The 15693-nt window shown below is 39.5% G+C and overlaps 1 protein-coding gene across 1 annotated transcript in view; it reads left to right on the forward strand.

The window, feature by feature from the left end:
- The window catches only part of EHD4 (EH domain containing 4), a 30134-nt gene that overhangs the window by 2673 nt on the left and 11768 nt on the right, over nucleotides 1-15693 (forward strand). Inside the window, exons 2-3 of the mRNA XM_039552206.1 lie at nucleotides 5354-5530; nucleotides 9944-10041. Of these exons, the coding sequence (XP_039408140.1) occupies nucleotides 5354-5530; nucleotides 9944-10041 (275 nt within the window). The remainder of the gene's footprint in view (nucleotides 1-5353; nucleotides 5531-9943; nucleotides 10042-15693) is intronic.

A 15693-nucleotide genomic window follows, 5' to 3' on the forward strand; every position in this document is an offset into this window, starting at 1 on the left:
AAAATATTATAGTGTCCAGATCAGCCAGAAATAAATTTCCCCTCTAGTAGGCTGAATCTCCTATGGAAAAATATCATGCCCTCTCAAGATTGTTTTAATTCAATCTTTGTCGTAGATTATTTTTTCTTAGAATGAAGTAGCGCTACAGGGTTTTTATTCCTGCAAACCTTTTAATAAGCAAACATTATTTTAAATCTTAATTAAAACTGCTTTTTGTTCACATTTCTCCACTTCATAGTCAGGAGGGTATATTAGGTCTGCCTAAGTGTTTACTACTGGGTTTATGTGTCAACATAACAATTCTGCTTAGCTGTCAAATATTCATTTGGGATTTGCTTTAATTTAGACATTATCGTGAGAACTTCACATTTTCATACCTCTGACACATCCATATCCACCCAGTTCCTTCCACTAAGTCTTTATGGAAAGCACGGATCTACCAGTGACTAAAGGTCCCTGGGGATTAAGATATGCAAACAAACACTTCCAGGTTTCTTTCAGCTCTTATGTTTTTTCACTCAGCGCTGTTTATCCGCTTTGGCACTTGGAACAATGCAGTGAAACCTGTCAGTTTTGCTGTCTAAGGTGTAGTGTGGTGATAGTTTTATTCGAGTATTTGACAATGCTGATGATTCAAGCAAATATATCCCAATGTGAATGCTTGTCCAATTGTGTTTAATGAAGTGGGAGCATGGTGAGAGCCAATTGCTTATCTTACTCTGTGCTGCTTGGCCTTGCAGCTTCTGTAATTGTCTCAATTTCTCATGCCCGTTTTGGAAAAGAAATGGGGAAAGGAAGGGGAGGAGAATTGTACTGTATGAAAAAAGATAGGAGGTAGTCAATGCAAATAGATAGTTTCTTTTCTTCTAACAGTTAATTAAACTTCTAGTCTAATAGTGTTTAACTTGTCATTTATTTTTCTATTTTAAAAGTGTAGGAGACTGTTGTTTTTTTTAAAGAACTTATCAACATGAGACAAACCAGAAGTAAATTCCTCAGAGTGCCAGGCTGTGCCTTTACTTTGCTTGCAGGTATTACTCAGAGGTTAAAAATTGTAAACTTCCTGCGATTTAACTCAGCCAGAGCTGATTTTTATGAAAGCACCCTTTTGCATGCATAATATCTAGAGTCTGCAAGTGGGTGCAATTGCTTGTGCATCTGCATCTGTTTCTTCAGGGGTGAAGTGGGGGGAAGGTCCATCTTAATTTCTTTGAGTGAAAGCTGTACCTTCTTTGTTACATGAAAGCTTTGACTTGTTTGGAGCAGAATTCTTACACTAAAGCGAACATCTGCTAGTTTTGCTGTTTAAAAAAAAGCAGAATATTTGGTGCAGTATGTAGCGTGGAGGTGAGCAGCCCTGTAAAGGAGCCATGAGTTTATCTCCTGATGCATCACAGGGTATCCCCGTTCAGTGCTGCTCTGTCCAGCTCGCTTGCATTTGTGCATTAGCGTGGCCTAGCTAATGCATTTAGACTTCAGATGATAATCAGTATTTGCAACTGTGAGTAATATTTTCTGTGTCTGGAACTTTGTAAACTGGTTTCCCATAGTCTGGCTATACATCTTGCAGAGGAACATAGATGAATGTTTATTGGCAAAGCTGAAAGGTTATAGCCCAGGTAAAAACAAAGGGCGAAGAATCAACAGGATGTCTGTTGTTTGATCTAGACTGTCTTTGGGGCATTGGCTATTTTTAAGCATTCTTCCTGTGAACCTTTTTGAACTCCTTCTATGCTGAAAATTCCTGAGAAGAGCATGTAGTTGCTGATGCTGAAAATCCAGGTATTTTCCTGTGCTAATGTAGCATTTGGTACAGAAACATTGGCAGCTTTTCAATTTACAGAAGACTGCTCTTACTTTTTGTGTGGGTAAGTAAAACTGTTTATTCATGCTGAGGAGTGTGTTGAGGCTTAGCTCACCCCACAACTCCAGCTTGCAACCAAGCGCCACACAGCCACTCACACCCTGCACAGTGACATGGGGGAGAGAATCAGAATGGTAGAAGTGAGAAAACTCATGGCTTGAGATAAGGACGGTTTAGTAGGTACAGCAAAAGCATCACAAGCAAGGCAAAGCAAGGAATTCATTCACTCCTTTCCATGGGCAGGCAGGTGTTCAGGTATTCCCAGGAAAGCAGGGCTCTGTCATACATATGAGTGACTTGGAAAGAGAAAATGCTATCACTCCAAGCGTCTCCGTCTTCCTTCTTCCCCTAGCTTTATATACTAAGCACGTTGCCATATGGTACAGGATATCCCTTGGGTCAGTTGGGATCAGCTGTGTCCCATCTTAACTCTTTGTTCACCCCCAGCCACTTGCTGGTGGGGTGGGGTGAGAAGCAGAAAAGGCCTTGATTCTGCCTAAGTGCTGCTCAGCAGTAATGAGGACATCCCTGTATTGCAAACACTTTTCAGCACAGATCCAAAACACAGCCATATAGTAGTTATTGTCCCAGCCAAACCCATCACACTTGAGCACAGCCAGTGCTCAAGAACAAGTTTATTTTAGTCTGTACTAATTCTTGATGTGCAACTGTGAGCCAATCTTAATGGAAAATACCTTTGTTGCAAAGCGATTGGTGTGTCTGTTGAATAGTTGTACCAGGCAGAGCATTGTGACTGTTGGGTGGGGCTTGGTATTGGAAGGAGGTCTTGCCTTCCTGGTTTGTTATCGCTGTAAAAGCCTGGTTTTTAACATGACATTATGACATTAACTTGGAAGTATCATTGCAGTTCAGTAGCGCTGTATTCTGGTTTAGTCATTTCAATAAACAGCTAATCTGAATTTGCGCTATCAGAGCAGCAAATAGAGATGTTGGAAATCCTGAAAGTACTCTGTACTTGTAACTCTTTAATTTTGCAAGTGTTACATGTGCAGCAAATTCATGAGCAGGCCATGAAATTACTTTTTTAGGCATCTAAAAAACTGAATGTCCTTATTCATGCCATGATTTATGAGCTTATGATAGATGGCAATTATCCTGTTACCCTGGAGGTGTCTGCTCCTGTATTCAGATCCCACAATGTAGTTTTCCTTGACCTGGGATGTGGGACTTCACTCCTGGCCATTTGATTCAATATATGTTCCTTTACTGCTGCTCTTGCACCATCTTGTATGTGTTGTCTGTCACCTTATGAGTTGCTGCTTCTGTCAGCAGAAGCCTGGGAATGAGAATTTGTGTCAAGAGAAGAGCTTATTTATGAGTTCTTAGAGATCCCTTTTAAAAGAAGGACAATGAGAAAAAGCAATGTTTGAAGTAGAACATTTTATCATGGCAGGTTAAAAACCTTTTTTTAAAAGACGAAAGTGTAATCGATCTTTCAAAAATCAAAGCCATGGGTAACTCCAATCTGGAAAATTTTAGTGGCTCTTGTGAGTTAGCCTTGGCATCCTGTTTTAGAGAACCCTGGTCTGCAATGATGTTCTGTGAAGAGGCAGGAACACACTTTCGTGTTTCAAGTGTTCCGCTGTTTGCCGCAACACTTGAAAGTCCCGGATTTCCATGAGAGTTTCAACTGGTGAGCAATTAAAGGAGTTTTGTCTTCATTTCATTACGTGATCTAGTTTGTACAGTGAGGGATCTGCTGAATTTTACAGATCTGCGTGGGCAGAGAGGTTTGAGTGTTCTTTCATTTGCTTTTGGAGAGGGGTCAGTTTTATTTCCCTGTTACTGTGTATTAGCTGCAGCTTATTCTAGAGATAAAACAGATTGGCATGTTCTGGCATGATTGTTCTTATGTTCCTCCTTCCTCACAAGTTTTAATATTGGCATTTTCTAAATTTCTTTTTTTTGGAAGCAGAAATCTGCAGGAAATCTCATGTAAATAACTGTTCCATGCTCCCTGGTCATAGGTTGAGCTAGTTGGAGCCAGTTTGCTAAGACTAGTGGAAAACAGTCTTTAAAATATGTAATATATATTTAGTTCCTTAAAATCAGCTTCTGTGCACTGATCTATGAAGTTTGTGAATGCTTGGATACTTTATTTAAAGACAGAGATTGTTCACAAGTATAGGTACTATGTAAAATGTTTTTTGCAGCAAAAGCAGCCAGGAAGTCCTCTCAAATCAGTATTGATTTAGGAAATTATAGCTGAATAAGCATAGCACTGTTGGATTAAGTCCAGAATAAAACTTTATTAAAAGAGCAGCATTAATATAGATGCACTAAAACGTAACTGTAGTTACGTGCTGTAGTTGTATGTAGGACCACCACCTGTGCCTGAAGAAGAATTCTTATGTAAATCCAGTTTTGATTATGTAAATACTTAAATTGTAGTTGATTAAAATTGTGGTGGTTTTTTTTTTAAGAACTGCAGGGTGACATTGTTTTAGTCTTGAGTGCCAAGATGGTGCTGTTGTGACTGAAGACAATAACACTCATGCTTTAAAGTTAAGCAGGGTTGTCTGTGTCTCTCTGAACAGTGCCAGTTGTCCTAGAATGTGGCTTGCTCGAAGGACTAGGGGCTGCTTTTACTTCGCACTTGTCATCCATGAAGGGATGCAGACAGGCTTTTTATGTAAATAAATGCCCTGGTTCCATTGTTTTAATACTTAAATATGCACTTAATTAATTTCAAACCTTGTTGTCTGGAAAGTCAAGGCTTGGTCCACTGAGTATGTGCTGTCTGTGTCTTCTGTCAGTAGACTACTCAAAGGGAGGTGCAAGATGGTTTCTGGTGGCATAGCACTACCTGACTTGATGCCTTTTGGAAGGTCTTTACTGTTAGGCCTAAAGTTCTGCAGATCTGACTTAGTTAACAATTACTTTTTGATATGCAGGTCAAAAGAAAATAAAAATTTCCCAAACAGCTGTAACTTTACTGTCTCATAACAGCTCTCTCTGCCTCTGGTAGGATGAGTTAAAGTTCGTGCGATCATACCAAGTTATTAAAGGGTTAGATCTGTCAGCCGATTGGATCTGCTCACATGCAGTTTCAGACCATTCCCTTCTTGTACCAGCAGCACTGGTATAGGCTTGAAAACACTCAGAAAAGCAGCCATGTCTTGTAGTGTAACCTACAGCACTTGGATCATTGACAGAAGCATCCACTTAAATGGTTGAGGCATTTGAGGGAGTGCTTTCCACACTGTCTTTGTGAAGGGATTTACTTTATCCTTTTACCTAGATGTTGTGAAAAACGAATGCAGTTCTCTTCCTTCTTCCCCAGTTAACAGAAATAATGAAATGCAGGAAAATGTAATCTTCTTATAGAATGTGCTTATCCTTGGGAATTTTCAAGCAAATTATAGGTATTTGCTTTTGCCATGGATCCCAATCATTCATTCTTTTGGAGTATTTATGTATAAATATAGTTATTATGTATAAATACATTTATGTATTCTCCACGTCTAGATACCTGCTCGAGCAAGACTTTCCAGGCATGCGGATTGGTCCAGAGCCTACCACAGATTCCTTTATTGCTGTGATGTATGGAGAAACAGAAGGAAACGTTCCTGGAAATGCCCTGGTTGTTGATCCTAAGAAGCCATTCCGGAAACTCGGCCGCTTTGGAAATGCTTTCCTGAACAGGTGAGATCATCTTGCTTTCTGTCTTCTGATGATTCAGTTTAAATTCTGGCATGTTTTGTTTTGAACAGCATGGAATAAATATTCAAACAGAAGCAGGAGTGGTGGTGGTTCTTTTTAAATAAAAAAAGGCACTACTAGGTAGGGTGGCATTAGGATAGAGATATTCAGTTACCTGAATAGAAAATAGTTGTTAAAACCAGTTCACAGAAAACTGTAGAAATGATCCACTGGGCTACTTGTTTGTGAGGCATTATGCCGGATGGAACAGTTCAGGATCAATTTATGCAAAAATTCTGCTCAATAAAACTGAGAGGTTAGTACTATTATTAAAAACTACCATTCAAAAAAAAAAAAAAAAAGGCAAGCAAATATTTTTCCTTTGATGCTGTCTTGTTCCTTTCCACTGATTTCACTGGATGTCTTGGTATAGCTGTTTAAAATTGTGAATTGTTGGGATATGTAAAAAGACCTACAAGAATGGAAAAGATTTAAATGTGCCCCATGGATAAAATAAAAACTCCAGCTGTTAAGTGTTTAATATCGACTGCCTGGTGTTCAAGTAGTTCCATAGACCAGGGAGATAGTGTTAGCTTCTGCTGTGTATTTGCAAAAAGGGAAGAGTTGTTTCAGGGGCTGTGAATATTTTCATAGGAAACTTGAGTAGCATGCTAAATATTTCCAGTTGAGAGTTAGTTACTAATAACTCTGTTCTTATTGTCCGAGCAATCACCTTGTTTTCTTCCTGTATTTGATGGTAGCTTGACATGGAGGCCTCAATTTGCAAGCCAATTAATCTAAATTGGTTCTTTTTAACAATAAACTTTCCTGTTTGGCCGATAAATACTGGCATGCGTGTGAGAAGTTCATCATGTACAGTTTTATCTCTTGCTGTGCTTATTCAAAGGAGAAAGTTTTTAGCTGCTTACAGTTGGCTTGGCTATCGCTTTGCAGAGATAAGAATATGTGCTCTGGGAAGCTGTAGTCAAGTCCCTTTTAAATAACAGTTTTGAGATTATTGGCTAAGTTCTGTCTTCCAGATCACTATTCTGTTTCTCCCTTTCCTCACCATTGTGCTCTGTCTACAAAAAATTAATATACTGTAAATTGTATTTTGCTTAATATTCAAATATTTGCACAGATCATTGCAATGATACGTATTAGGATGAGTGGTGATGTAATTTTTTGCCTGAATCATCTAACTAGTTGTGTGACTATTATGAAAACAAGATTATTGGGTGGCTAAAGAGATGTACTTTCAAAGTAACTGACTAAATTATTCCAGTTCTTTTGGTGACTGTGATATGGCTATGTTGAAGTGCTGTGAGCACCCTTATCTTCCCCAACAGTCACTCTCACTCTTTAGTTGATAAGTACCTAGATCTCTGCTGAATCTTTCCCGAGCATTTTTCAAAACTTACCAACTCCTTTCTCTTTATGACTTCAATTAGATGAAATTGTCTTAGGCTTCAGTATCTTTGAGTTCCTACTAGGTTACCTGTAATCATACTACATATTTTACTTCGCCTTCTCTCATTTGCCATACTGACTTTTCTTTTTATTTGATACTACATTTTTCACTCCTGCCTTAATAGACTTTTCTCTACTTCCCCCCACCCCTGGCCCCATTCTGTCCCCCCCTTATTTTTTAAGTGGCTTCCCAATCCTAGTGTTTTGTTTTGTGGAGGAACTTAAGACTATGAACACTTAGATGATTAAGTTGAGTGCCCTTTTCATTCAAGTGTAACAATCCAAATGACAGGAAACAGGGACTGAGGTAATGGAAAAAATGAAACAAACAAGAACATGGTATCACAATCAAGGCTTGTACTTAGTAATTAGCTGCATTAATTTATTGATGTTACCTTGCTTTTGTCTTTTTCCATGACCCTTTCTGATTGCCCCCTTTATCTCAGTGCTTGTGAGGGATGTTCCTCTAGCAGTCTCTTATTTCTACTGTATACTTTTAAAAGAAGTTGGGGAGGAAAGGGAAGGGAGACAGGACCTAGTGTGCCCATGGGTGTTGGTGAGGGAAGAATATTGCATTATACCAGAAAAGCATGTAAATGAATTAGTGCTACTGAGAAAAAATGCATGGTCCTGGTCTATTCTCATGTGTCATAAGCAATTACAGTCATCTCATTCATACAACTGTTTTTGTAACACTTTTTTTTTGGTTTAAGTCTGTTTGTCATTTGGGTGGATAGTATATAGTTCTGGTTTTTATGATGCAGCACTGTCATGACCTGCATGAAGTGAGATGTTAAGAAATAAGTCTCAGTGTTGAAAAGAGATATTTAAATACCACTATCATTACAGTTTTAAGTTGTCTGAAATATTAGTTTGAGGTAAGATTTTTAACCCATCTGTCAGCTTTGTCTTAAAGGCATACTCTAAAAGTTAACAGCCAGTTAATTCTGAGTTCATGCTTCTATTTCGCATGTGTTTACCATGTACTTTTTTCCCTCCATTGCCACTAATGACTCTGCAAAGATGGCAGTGTCTACATTTCTAGGCCTGTAGTTCTCTATTTTCTTGCATGGTCTTTTCCAGCTGTCCCAGTTTGGGTGGTGCCTGCGTCACGACACTGCTGTATTGTTCTGCTGGCATAACAGTGCCTTTCTTCCCATAAGATAGGTCTAGAAACATCTTGGTGATACTGAACAAGCACTGGGCTTTCTAAGGTTGAATGAGAGTGATAAGGAAAAATATACATGAAAATTTAGTCTTCACACTTCTAAATTTATGAAGGCATCTTCATGCTGTACATACTAGTGATGTACATATTTTTGTAACAGTTCATGTGATTAAATGTATTTTCTTTGTCACTTATGCACATCCACTATGCTTCCACATAATGTGTTTGCTTTGATATAGCACTGCCTTTAGGTTTTGGCAAGTTCAAATAATGTAATTTTCTCAAAGAGTACCTCACTGCTCTTTCAAAAGTATTTCTCAAGCTAGTAGGAAATTAGCCCTAATGGAAGAATTTCCTTAAGGTATGAGGTATTTTCTATAGCTGGTGTCCCACTAAAACAAACATTTTACATTATGTTTTACATACCCTAAGATTCTATCAGGCTTAGGTGGCTGCTGTTTCCTTATGCCCTCTTGGGTTTCAGAGAGAGGCATAGATGATGCTGCCATTTCTGTTTCATCCAAGAAGGGACACTGTGTGCTTTTGTTAAAGGCTCATTGCTACAAGGTCTCTTGAAGAACAAGGTGAAGTGAGGTGTTAGGACTTCTTTTCATCCCAATTTCCTTTGAATAATTTATATTGTATAAAATATCATCTAGATTTTGATATAGTTTGCATTTTTTATCTGATGTTTGACTGGCTGAACTCTTCCTCACTCAGATCATCTTTGGCCTTAAAGGTCTTGTTTGACCTTGTCACAGCTACAATTTGCTGTGATATCCTGTGTTTTAAGGAAGTGTGCTTTGTGAACCCATAGGTTGATGTAGGGCAGCCCCATCTTAGAGCCTGAGGCTGCAGCTTAACCCTGTGTGGGGTGGCCTTGCAGGAGGAGGGTGGGTTACTCTCTGTGCTCATTAGTATCTTCAGCTGCTCCCTGATAAGAAGATTAAACTCTTATGCAAGTCTCTTAAAGGCAGGTTATGATGAAGGGCAGTGAAGTTCTTCAGTCATGAACTATCCCAGAAGCATCAGAGTAGCTTGCATGTAACACACCAAGTGTTCTGCACAGCTCTGAGTCCTCGTGAATTATTTATTTTTCCATAATACCACCATTGAACTTGTCTCCTGTTGCAGAGGCAGGAGGTTATTGTTTAGAGCATAATGTGTGTAATTTGATAATTTGAGCTCCTGATTCCGGCAGCGTGATAGTTTTGGCTGGGTTTGTGGGAGAAATACTGGTGTTTTTCACTGGTGCCCCAGCTGAGGAGGGTGGTGGGTTAGGGAGTAGGAAGCACTCAAACACTGCTGGATCAGGCAAGGGGGAGATATGGCAGGGACTGGAACATAAACATATTGTCAGTATGGCTTTCTGCATGCTCCCCTTTTCAGTCTTTGAGTTTGGGCATAAGCTGGAATACATGAAGAATTTTCTCTTGTGTGTACTTATTTTGGTCCTAGCAAAATGCTGGTTTGATGGAGTCTTTTTAATGTTGCATTTAAGGCCCAAGTTGTCAGCTCTTGTAAAATTCAGAGTCTTATCAGCACTTAGACATAGAGTTTTACAATGTTTCCCTGTGTTTTCTTTTTTGACACACTCTCTTTTTATTTTTTTTTAAACGTGTATGGTTGCCAAACATAGAGGTTTGTCAGGATTCAGCAACTTTTTTGAATCTCACTTGAGTCTTTCTAAAATCAGGTATATAATGGGGAGCGCTCAAGCGACAATCTGTATGTGAGCAAGAGCTATTTTGAATGGGTTTTTCCCTCCTTTCCTGCAGGTTCATGTGTTCTCAGCTACCAAATGAGGTCCTGAAGAGCATCAGTATCATTGACAGCCCTGGCATTCTCTCTGGAGAGAAGCAACGCATCAGCAGAGGTGAGTTGCAGAGCTTTACAATAACCAAGCTTACTAAATTTTTTCTGCTCTACTGGACAAATTAGTATCCTAATCTTTAGGGAGCCTGTTTTAGTGATACTGTGTGGTGGTCTGTCCCACACTTTCTTACTGCAAGCCCTGTACAACCCATATTTTATGGCCGGATTTAGGGTTTGGAATTTTTTCTCTTGAAAGCTGGTGGGAGTTGGTATTTCTGTCATCCTGGTGCTGTGGCTGCAAATGTCTACAATTTCATGGTTTGTTTTTATTAATTAGTGCTTGGTCACTCCTGAGAAAAAGCCTTATTTTCATCATTTAAATTGCTTTCTGTGAGTAATAATGACTCTTATATATACCATTGAAGTTCATGAATGAAGAAATGTTTCATAGTAGTTATAGGTTGGTCATGTCTAAAAAATTCGGGGGTGGGGCTATAAATGAGGTGGGTTTATTTTGGGCACAGCTGCTAGAGTTGTTTCTTAAGGTTGTTCAGTCATGCCATAATGTAATTCAGTCAAAAGAGGAAGTCAAATGGTAGAAGGAGGGAAGCGAATGAGAATATTAATACTATGAAAATTCTGCAGAGACCTGAACACTGTTTATAAGCTGTTTTAAACATTAGCCTGTCTTGAGAAACTATTTAAACAGAGCAGTATAATGTAAACAACTTTCTTCCTTGCAGTCTCCAACTGTATTTAAGTGCATGTCACTTTTCTGTGGAGTTGTAAATGGTGGTGATGCAGGGTGTGGCTTATGCTGCCCTCTGTTTTCAGACCTTTGCTTAAGAAGTGGAAACTTGTGTTTCATGCCTCTGTCAGAGGAAATAAACAATTCTTTAACATATCACACCTGGGATTTTTTGAGGAAGTCCTGGTACAAGCACAATATGTGGCAGCTATGCAATGATAGTCTTGGCTTTACAATAAACTGACAGAATAAGGGACTAACTTCTTAGGACTGTAATCTAAATTATGCTTACTTAGTAGACTGGTCTACCAGATGCTTCTGGATTCTTTGTTCAGTGATGTTTTGTCCTCTTTATTACTCATAGTCATGTAAAGCATTCATCATGGGCAGAGTGCTGGACTTTCCTTTATGTGATGTGTTGGTGAAATAGTAGAGATGAGCAGCATGAGAGCTCTATGTCTCTACAAGCAAAGGCTGGAATGTTGTGAAACCAGAAATAAAACAAATACTGCCTGTTGGCACTCATATTTTAGACAGAAAAAAATGAGTGTATAACTAATGATTTTTAGTCCTGAAAAAATCTTTTCATAAAATGCCCACAAAATATTTAGGTCCCAGTTTTCACAGTCTGATAAAATGAGCAGTGGTCTGCTTCTCCATTGCAGATTCCAGCTCCTTTTTTCCTCCTCAAGTTAAAACTAGGCATCTTACCCCTTCTTTGCTTGTTAAATCAAGAGAAAATTATGTTTGGCAGCATTCAAGTATCTGTTGCCACGTTTGTAACAGTGTGGAAGGGAACATGAAATAGGCAGAAAACTAGAATATAATATTAATATGCCACTGAAAAAGTGAGCAATTGTGTAACCAATTCAATACCATTAGGGAATGCTGTGGAGGTCTCAGACTTCCAAGTGCAAGACAGAGTTGTGTTTCTCGCCAGGTTATGTTTCAGTGGTAGTCCTGTGTTGCCTGAAGGACCATGACTCTTCACTACCATCTAGAATTGCTCCTGTGGTTTAACAAAACGTGGCTCTTGCTCCCTTATTGTTCAGAAACTCCTTGTCTTGATGTTATGTGCCTTATCAATTGTTACAGCCTTGCTGGCCTGCCCTTTGATATGATAGACTTTCACCTAATTTCACATGGCTCAGTGATAACCTCAGACTCTTACCTGTTTCATGGGCTTTAACTTGATTAGATTGCATTTCATGAAATTTTTTTCTGTGTTAAAGATTGTCTTGAATGTGTCACCTGTTGTAATTCTTTTATCAAAGTGTGATTCTCCTGTATGCTGTTGGGTTTAATCAGTGTGGTTGTACCAAATATGAGGTTTTGGGAGTTGGCTTTAGAACACTATTCTCTCAGTGTTCCAGGCTTTCAGGGCTGGTTAAATAAAGGTTTCATATACTTAGGTATCAGCATACATGAAATTATCTACAATGACTATGGATTTATTGCATGCACCTATTCCACACTATCATGATTAGGAAATACTACACTACCTTTGGCTGAAATATTGCATAGTCAGATACATTTCCTGTAAATGGCTTTTGGGCTGCTTATGCATTTGTATATAGGTGGTTTTGTGGAGCACAAACTTGACTTGTCCTGTGATGCTGCACACAGCAAGGTTTATCTGACCCGCTTCCTGAAAGGGTCACTCTGACTTAAACATATTTATGCTAGAAGTCTAATTTAGCACCTTTTGCAGAGTTGCTTTGTTGGCTTTCTGAATTATTGTGTGCAAATGTAAGCAGGATCGTACAAGGTATTTTCTGCTGTTCCTAAATGTGTCTCTGTCAGAGAGGGTTCTGCTTTCTAAAAGTTTAGCTTGTGTTTAACATTGGTAAGCTGCAGCTTTTCTTATTTAAAAATGTTTGATGGAAGAATAACATTACAGGGCCCTGGTGTAAGACCTTGTCTCTTTGTTGTTGGTGTTTTTTCCCATCTTCTCACTAGCTACTGCTTAATAATTTACCTATGAATGAATGTAACATCTGTATAATATTCAAATTTGACAGGTATCACTAGGAGTAAATTGAAGCCTTCTGAGACCATGAGAGGACTCAAATGTTAACTCTCATTTTAACACACAGGAAAACCATAAAGGGACTATATAAAATTAGAGAACATGCACCATTTCCCAGCATGCTCTATTTTTAGCTCTGGAAAGCATCCAGGTCACAGATGAAGGAGCTGATTGCTTGAAGGGTCAAAAATATACACAGAGTGCGACATTCAGAGATGTCTCAAGACACACCTTTCCCGCTCCTGTTGTCGGCAGGAGGATGTGCCAGAAGCTTCCCGCCTGTCAGTTCGGGGTCTGTGTAAGTGGCTGGAGGAGAATGTACAGACATGTGCCAGCATTGTCCCCTGGCCAGACAATGCCTGTCCCTGTGCCACTTCTCCAGCATCACTGGTGATGTTCACAGCGCCCTTGGCAGACAGCAATGTCTGTGTGGTCTGCAATATTTGGAAGGAAAAATGAGTGTCTGGCAGGATGTGGGGAGGGGGTGTTTGGTTTATGATTGAGTGGTGTGAAAGCAAGTGTTTCAAAAAGTATGGGGAAAGAGTTCTGGGGAAAATGGATATTAGTTAATTTGCATTGTTTAAAACTGGAGTTACTTAAATACAGTTCATTTTCTCAGTTCAATTTGCTTGTAAAAATGTAGTTATGGATTAAGTAAAGTGGTATATATTTGCAGCCTTGTGCCAGGCTTTCCCTTGCAGTGAGATATTGTACATTCTCCTTATTAGTCCACCAAAAGGAGTGTATTAAGATTGTTATCCAAGAGTGCTGGAGTGAGAGAGGCTTTCATTAATAGAACTGGAAACTTGCACTCCTGATAGCAGAAGGTGCATCTTTCTGTATGTGACTGAGCTCTGTTTGAAAGAGTAGGATGTTTAGAAGCTCATTTGTGGCATTAGAAGAACACCAGATTAGGCAGGGAAGAAAGGCTGCACTCGTTCATGTCCAGGTTGTGTTGCAGCCTTGGTTGTGTGGTGCTAAGACAACAGTGGCAGGTGGGAGTGCTCCAGCACCCTGCACACACCTGATTGACCTTTTAAGTGGGTGCTGTTCCCTGAGCCTAGAGGCTCCTCATTGCAGCACTCACCTGAGAGGTACCTCTCTGCTGCTGTGCCAGTGTCATCAGCCCCAGGGGTGTAAGAACTGGGCACTCTGCCTGTCTGTGCTAAAAGAGGATGGGTGGAGCCCATCAAGCCTCCCTAATTGTTTTCAGAATTGCAAAAGCTTTGGAAGATATTAGGGCAAGTCAGAAATTATTTTCCTTGGGCCCACAGGGAAAGACTACCATTTGTTTAAGTCTGTGTCACTGACTGGCACAGACCACTGGCCAGTGCTCATACTGTACGACTGCAGGCTGTGTCTTTGAGTATGGCTGGTGGCTGCCAGGCACAGGGCTGATGCTTTGCTCTGTGCTGCTGACACATGATAGCTCATGTTCAGTGTTTCCAAGGCTGGTAACCATGAGCAGTTTCTTGTCCAACTTTTTCATCTCTTCTGCACTGTTTCAGTTTGTTCTCCTCTGTGGTCTCTGCTCAGCCCATTACTGGTGCCCAACAGTTACACCTCTGCCAGAGGCACCAGCTCACTCCCTGCCCACAGCCTGGGACAAAATCAAGAGCTCTGTAGTGCTGCAGTGTCCCTTAGCTGGGTACAAGGGTGACTCGTGACTTTCTGATATACATTTGCAGGTAGGTGTTGCACCTGGTGACACAGAGGTCTTCTCTCTGGATATGGTTGTTGGCATCAGTCATTGGGAACAAACATTTGAAAAGTTTTGAAAAAATAGCAGTTAGAGCAAACAGAGGCTGAGAAATATCAGCACCAAACCGTTTTTGGTCAAGTTTTCCAATCTGATCAGTGTTGACCTAGTACTGCTCAACTTGGAAAGGCCTGATCCGTACACCTGTATGGAAATACTTAACCATATGTTACTTCTCTGTAGTTCAGATACACTGTAGTGGAAAACTGCTGAATCGGTAGATAAATGAGGTTCACTTCTGATGACAAATTTTCATTAAAATCAATATATTTTCAGATTTTTTAAGTCTTTCTTAGCCATTTTCAACAAGCAGACTTCTATCTCAAAGCAAATGCTTCATTAATATTTAATGGATGTTTAAAAGAAAGTCATTTTATTATACACTTATTGGCTGTACAGTTGTTTTTTCAGTTCACAGTCTAGATGTGTGGTGGGAACTTACATGCTTATGTAACCCAACTTTTAAGTCACCTTCTTACATAGCCATTTGTGTAAAAACTTAGTAAAATTTAACCTGCTTCAATTTGCAATTTTATTTAATTTTGACCATATTTCCTTTTATTTGAATGAAATCAGAACAGGCTGTTTTGTAGCTCAGTATTAGTGCCCTGTTGCAACTATGCTGTGACATGCAAATGACATTGGAGATCTTACTTCTCCCTTTCTTTCTTGCTAAATTTCTATAAATTACTCATACTGATTTTGATTAGATTTTTAGGGTAAAGTGAGAAGACTTCTCTTCCAGAGATGTTCTGTGCAGCTTTCCTTCTTGTCCCCTCACATTGCATCTCACATCCAGCCCTTCAGGAGCTGGTCACAGGAAAGAATTTATGAAAGCCTCAGAGCAGCATTATCAGCTTTTTAACATACCCCCTCCTTTCAGTTTGATGTGTCTCTGCTGGAATTTTAGCGGCGTTTTATGACTGGTTTTGTTTTTTGGGGGGGGGAGGGAGGCAGGTAATTGGGGATATTTTCTTACTTTTAACTAGAATTTCTGGATTTAGTATCATATGCTATTTGTAATTTTTAAACAAAAGGTTTAAGACTGAGTTATTTCCCATGTTGCTAAACATGCACAAGTATGCTCCATGACAAATCTGGAGGGTTGTTTTTCTTGTTACATTCATGTATGCCTGCTTTTCTTGATGTTGGCACCAGTCAGGTTCTACTGGAAAAG

The sequence above is a fragment of the Corvus cornix genome, chromosome 5 (assembly GCF_000738735.6).
Source record: "Corvus cornix cornix isolate S_Up_H32 chromosome 5, ASM73873v5, whole genome shotgun sequence".
Taxonomy (NCBI): Eukaryota; Metazoa; Chordata; class Aves; order Passeriformes; family Corvidae; genus Corvus; species Corvus cornix.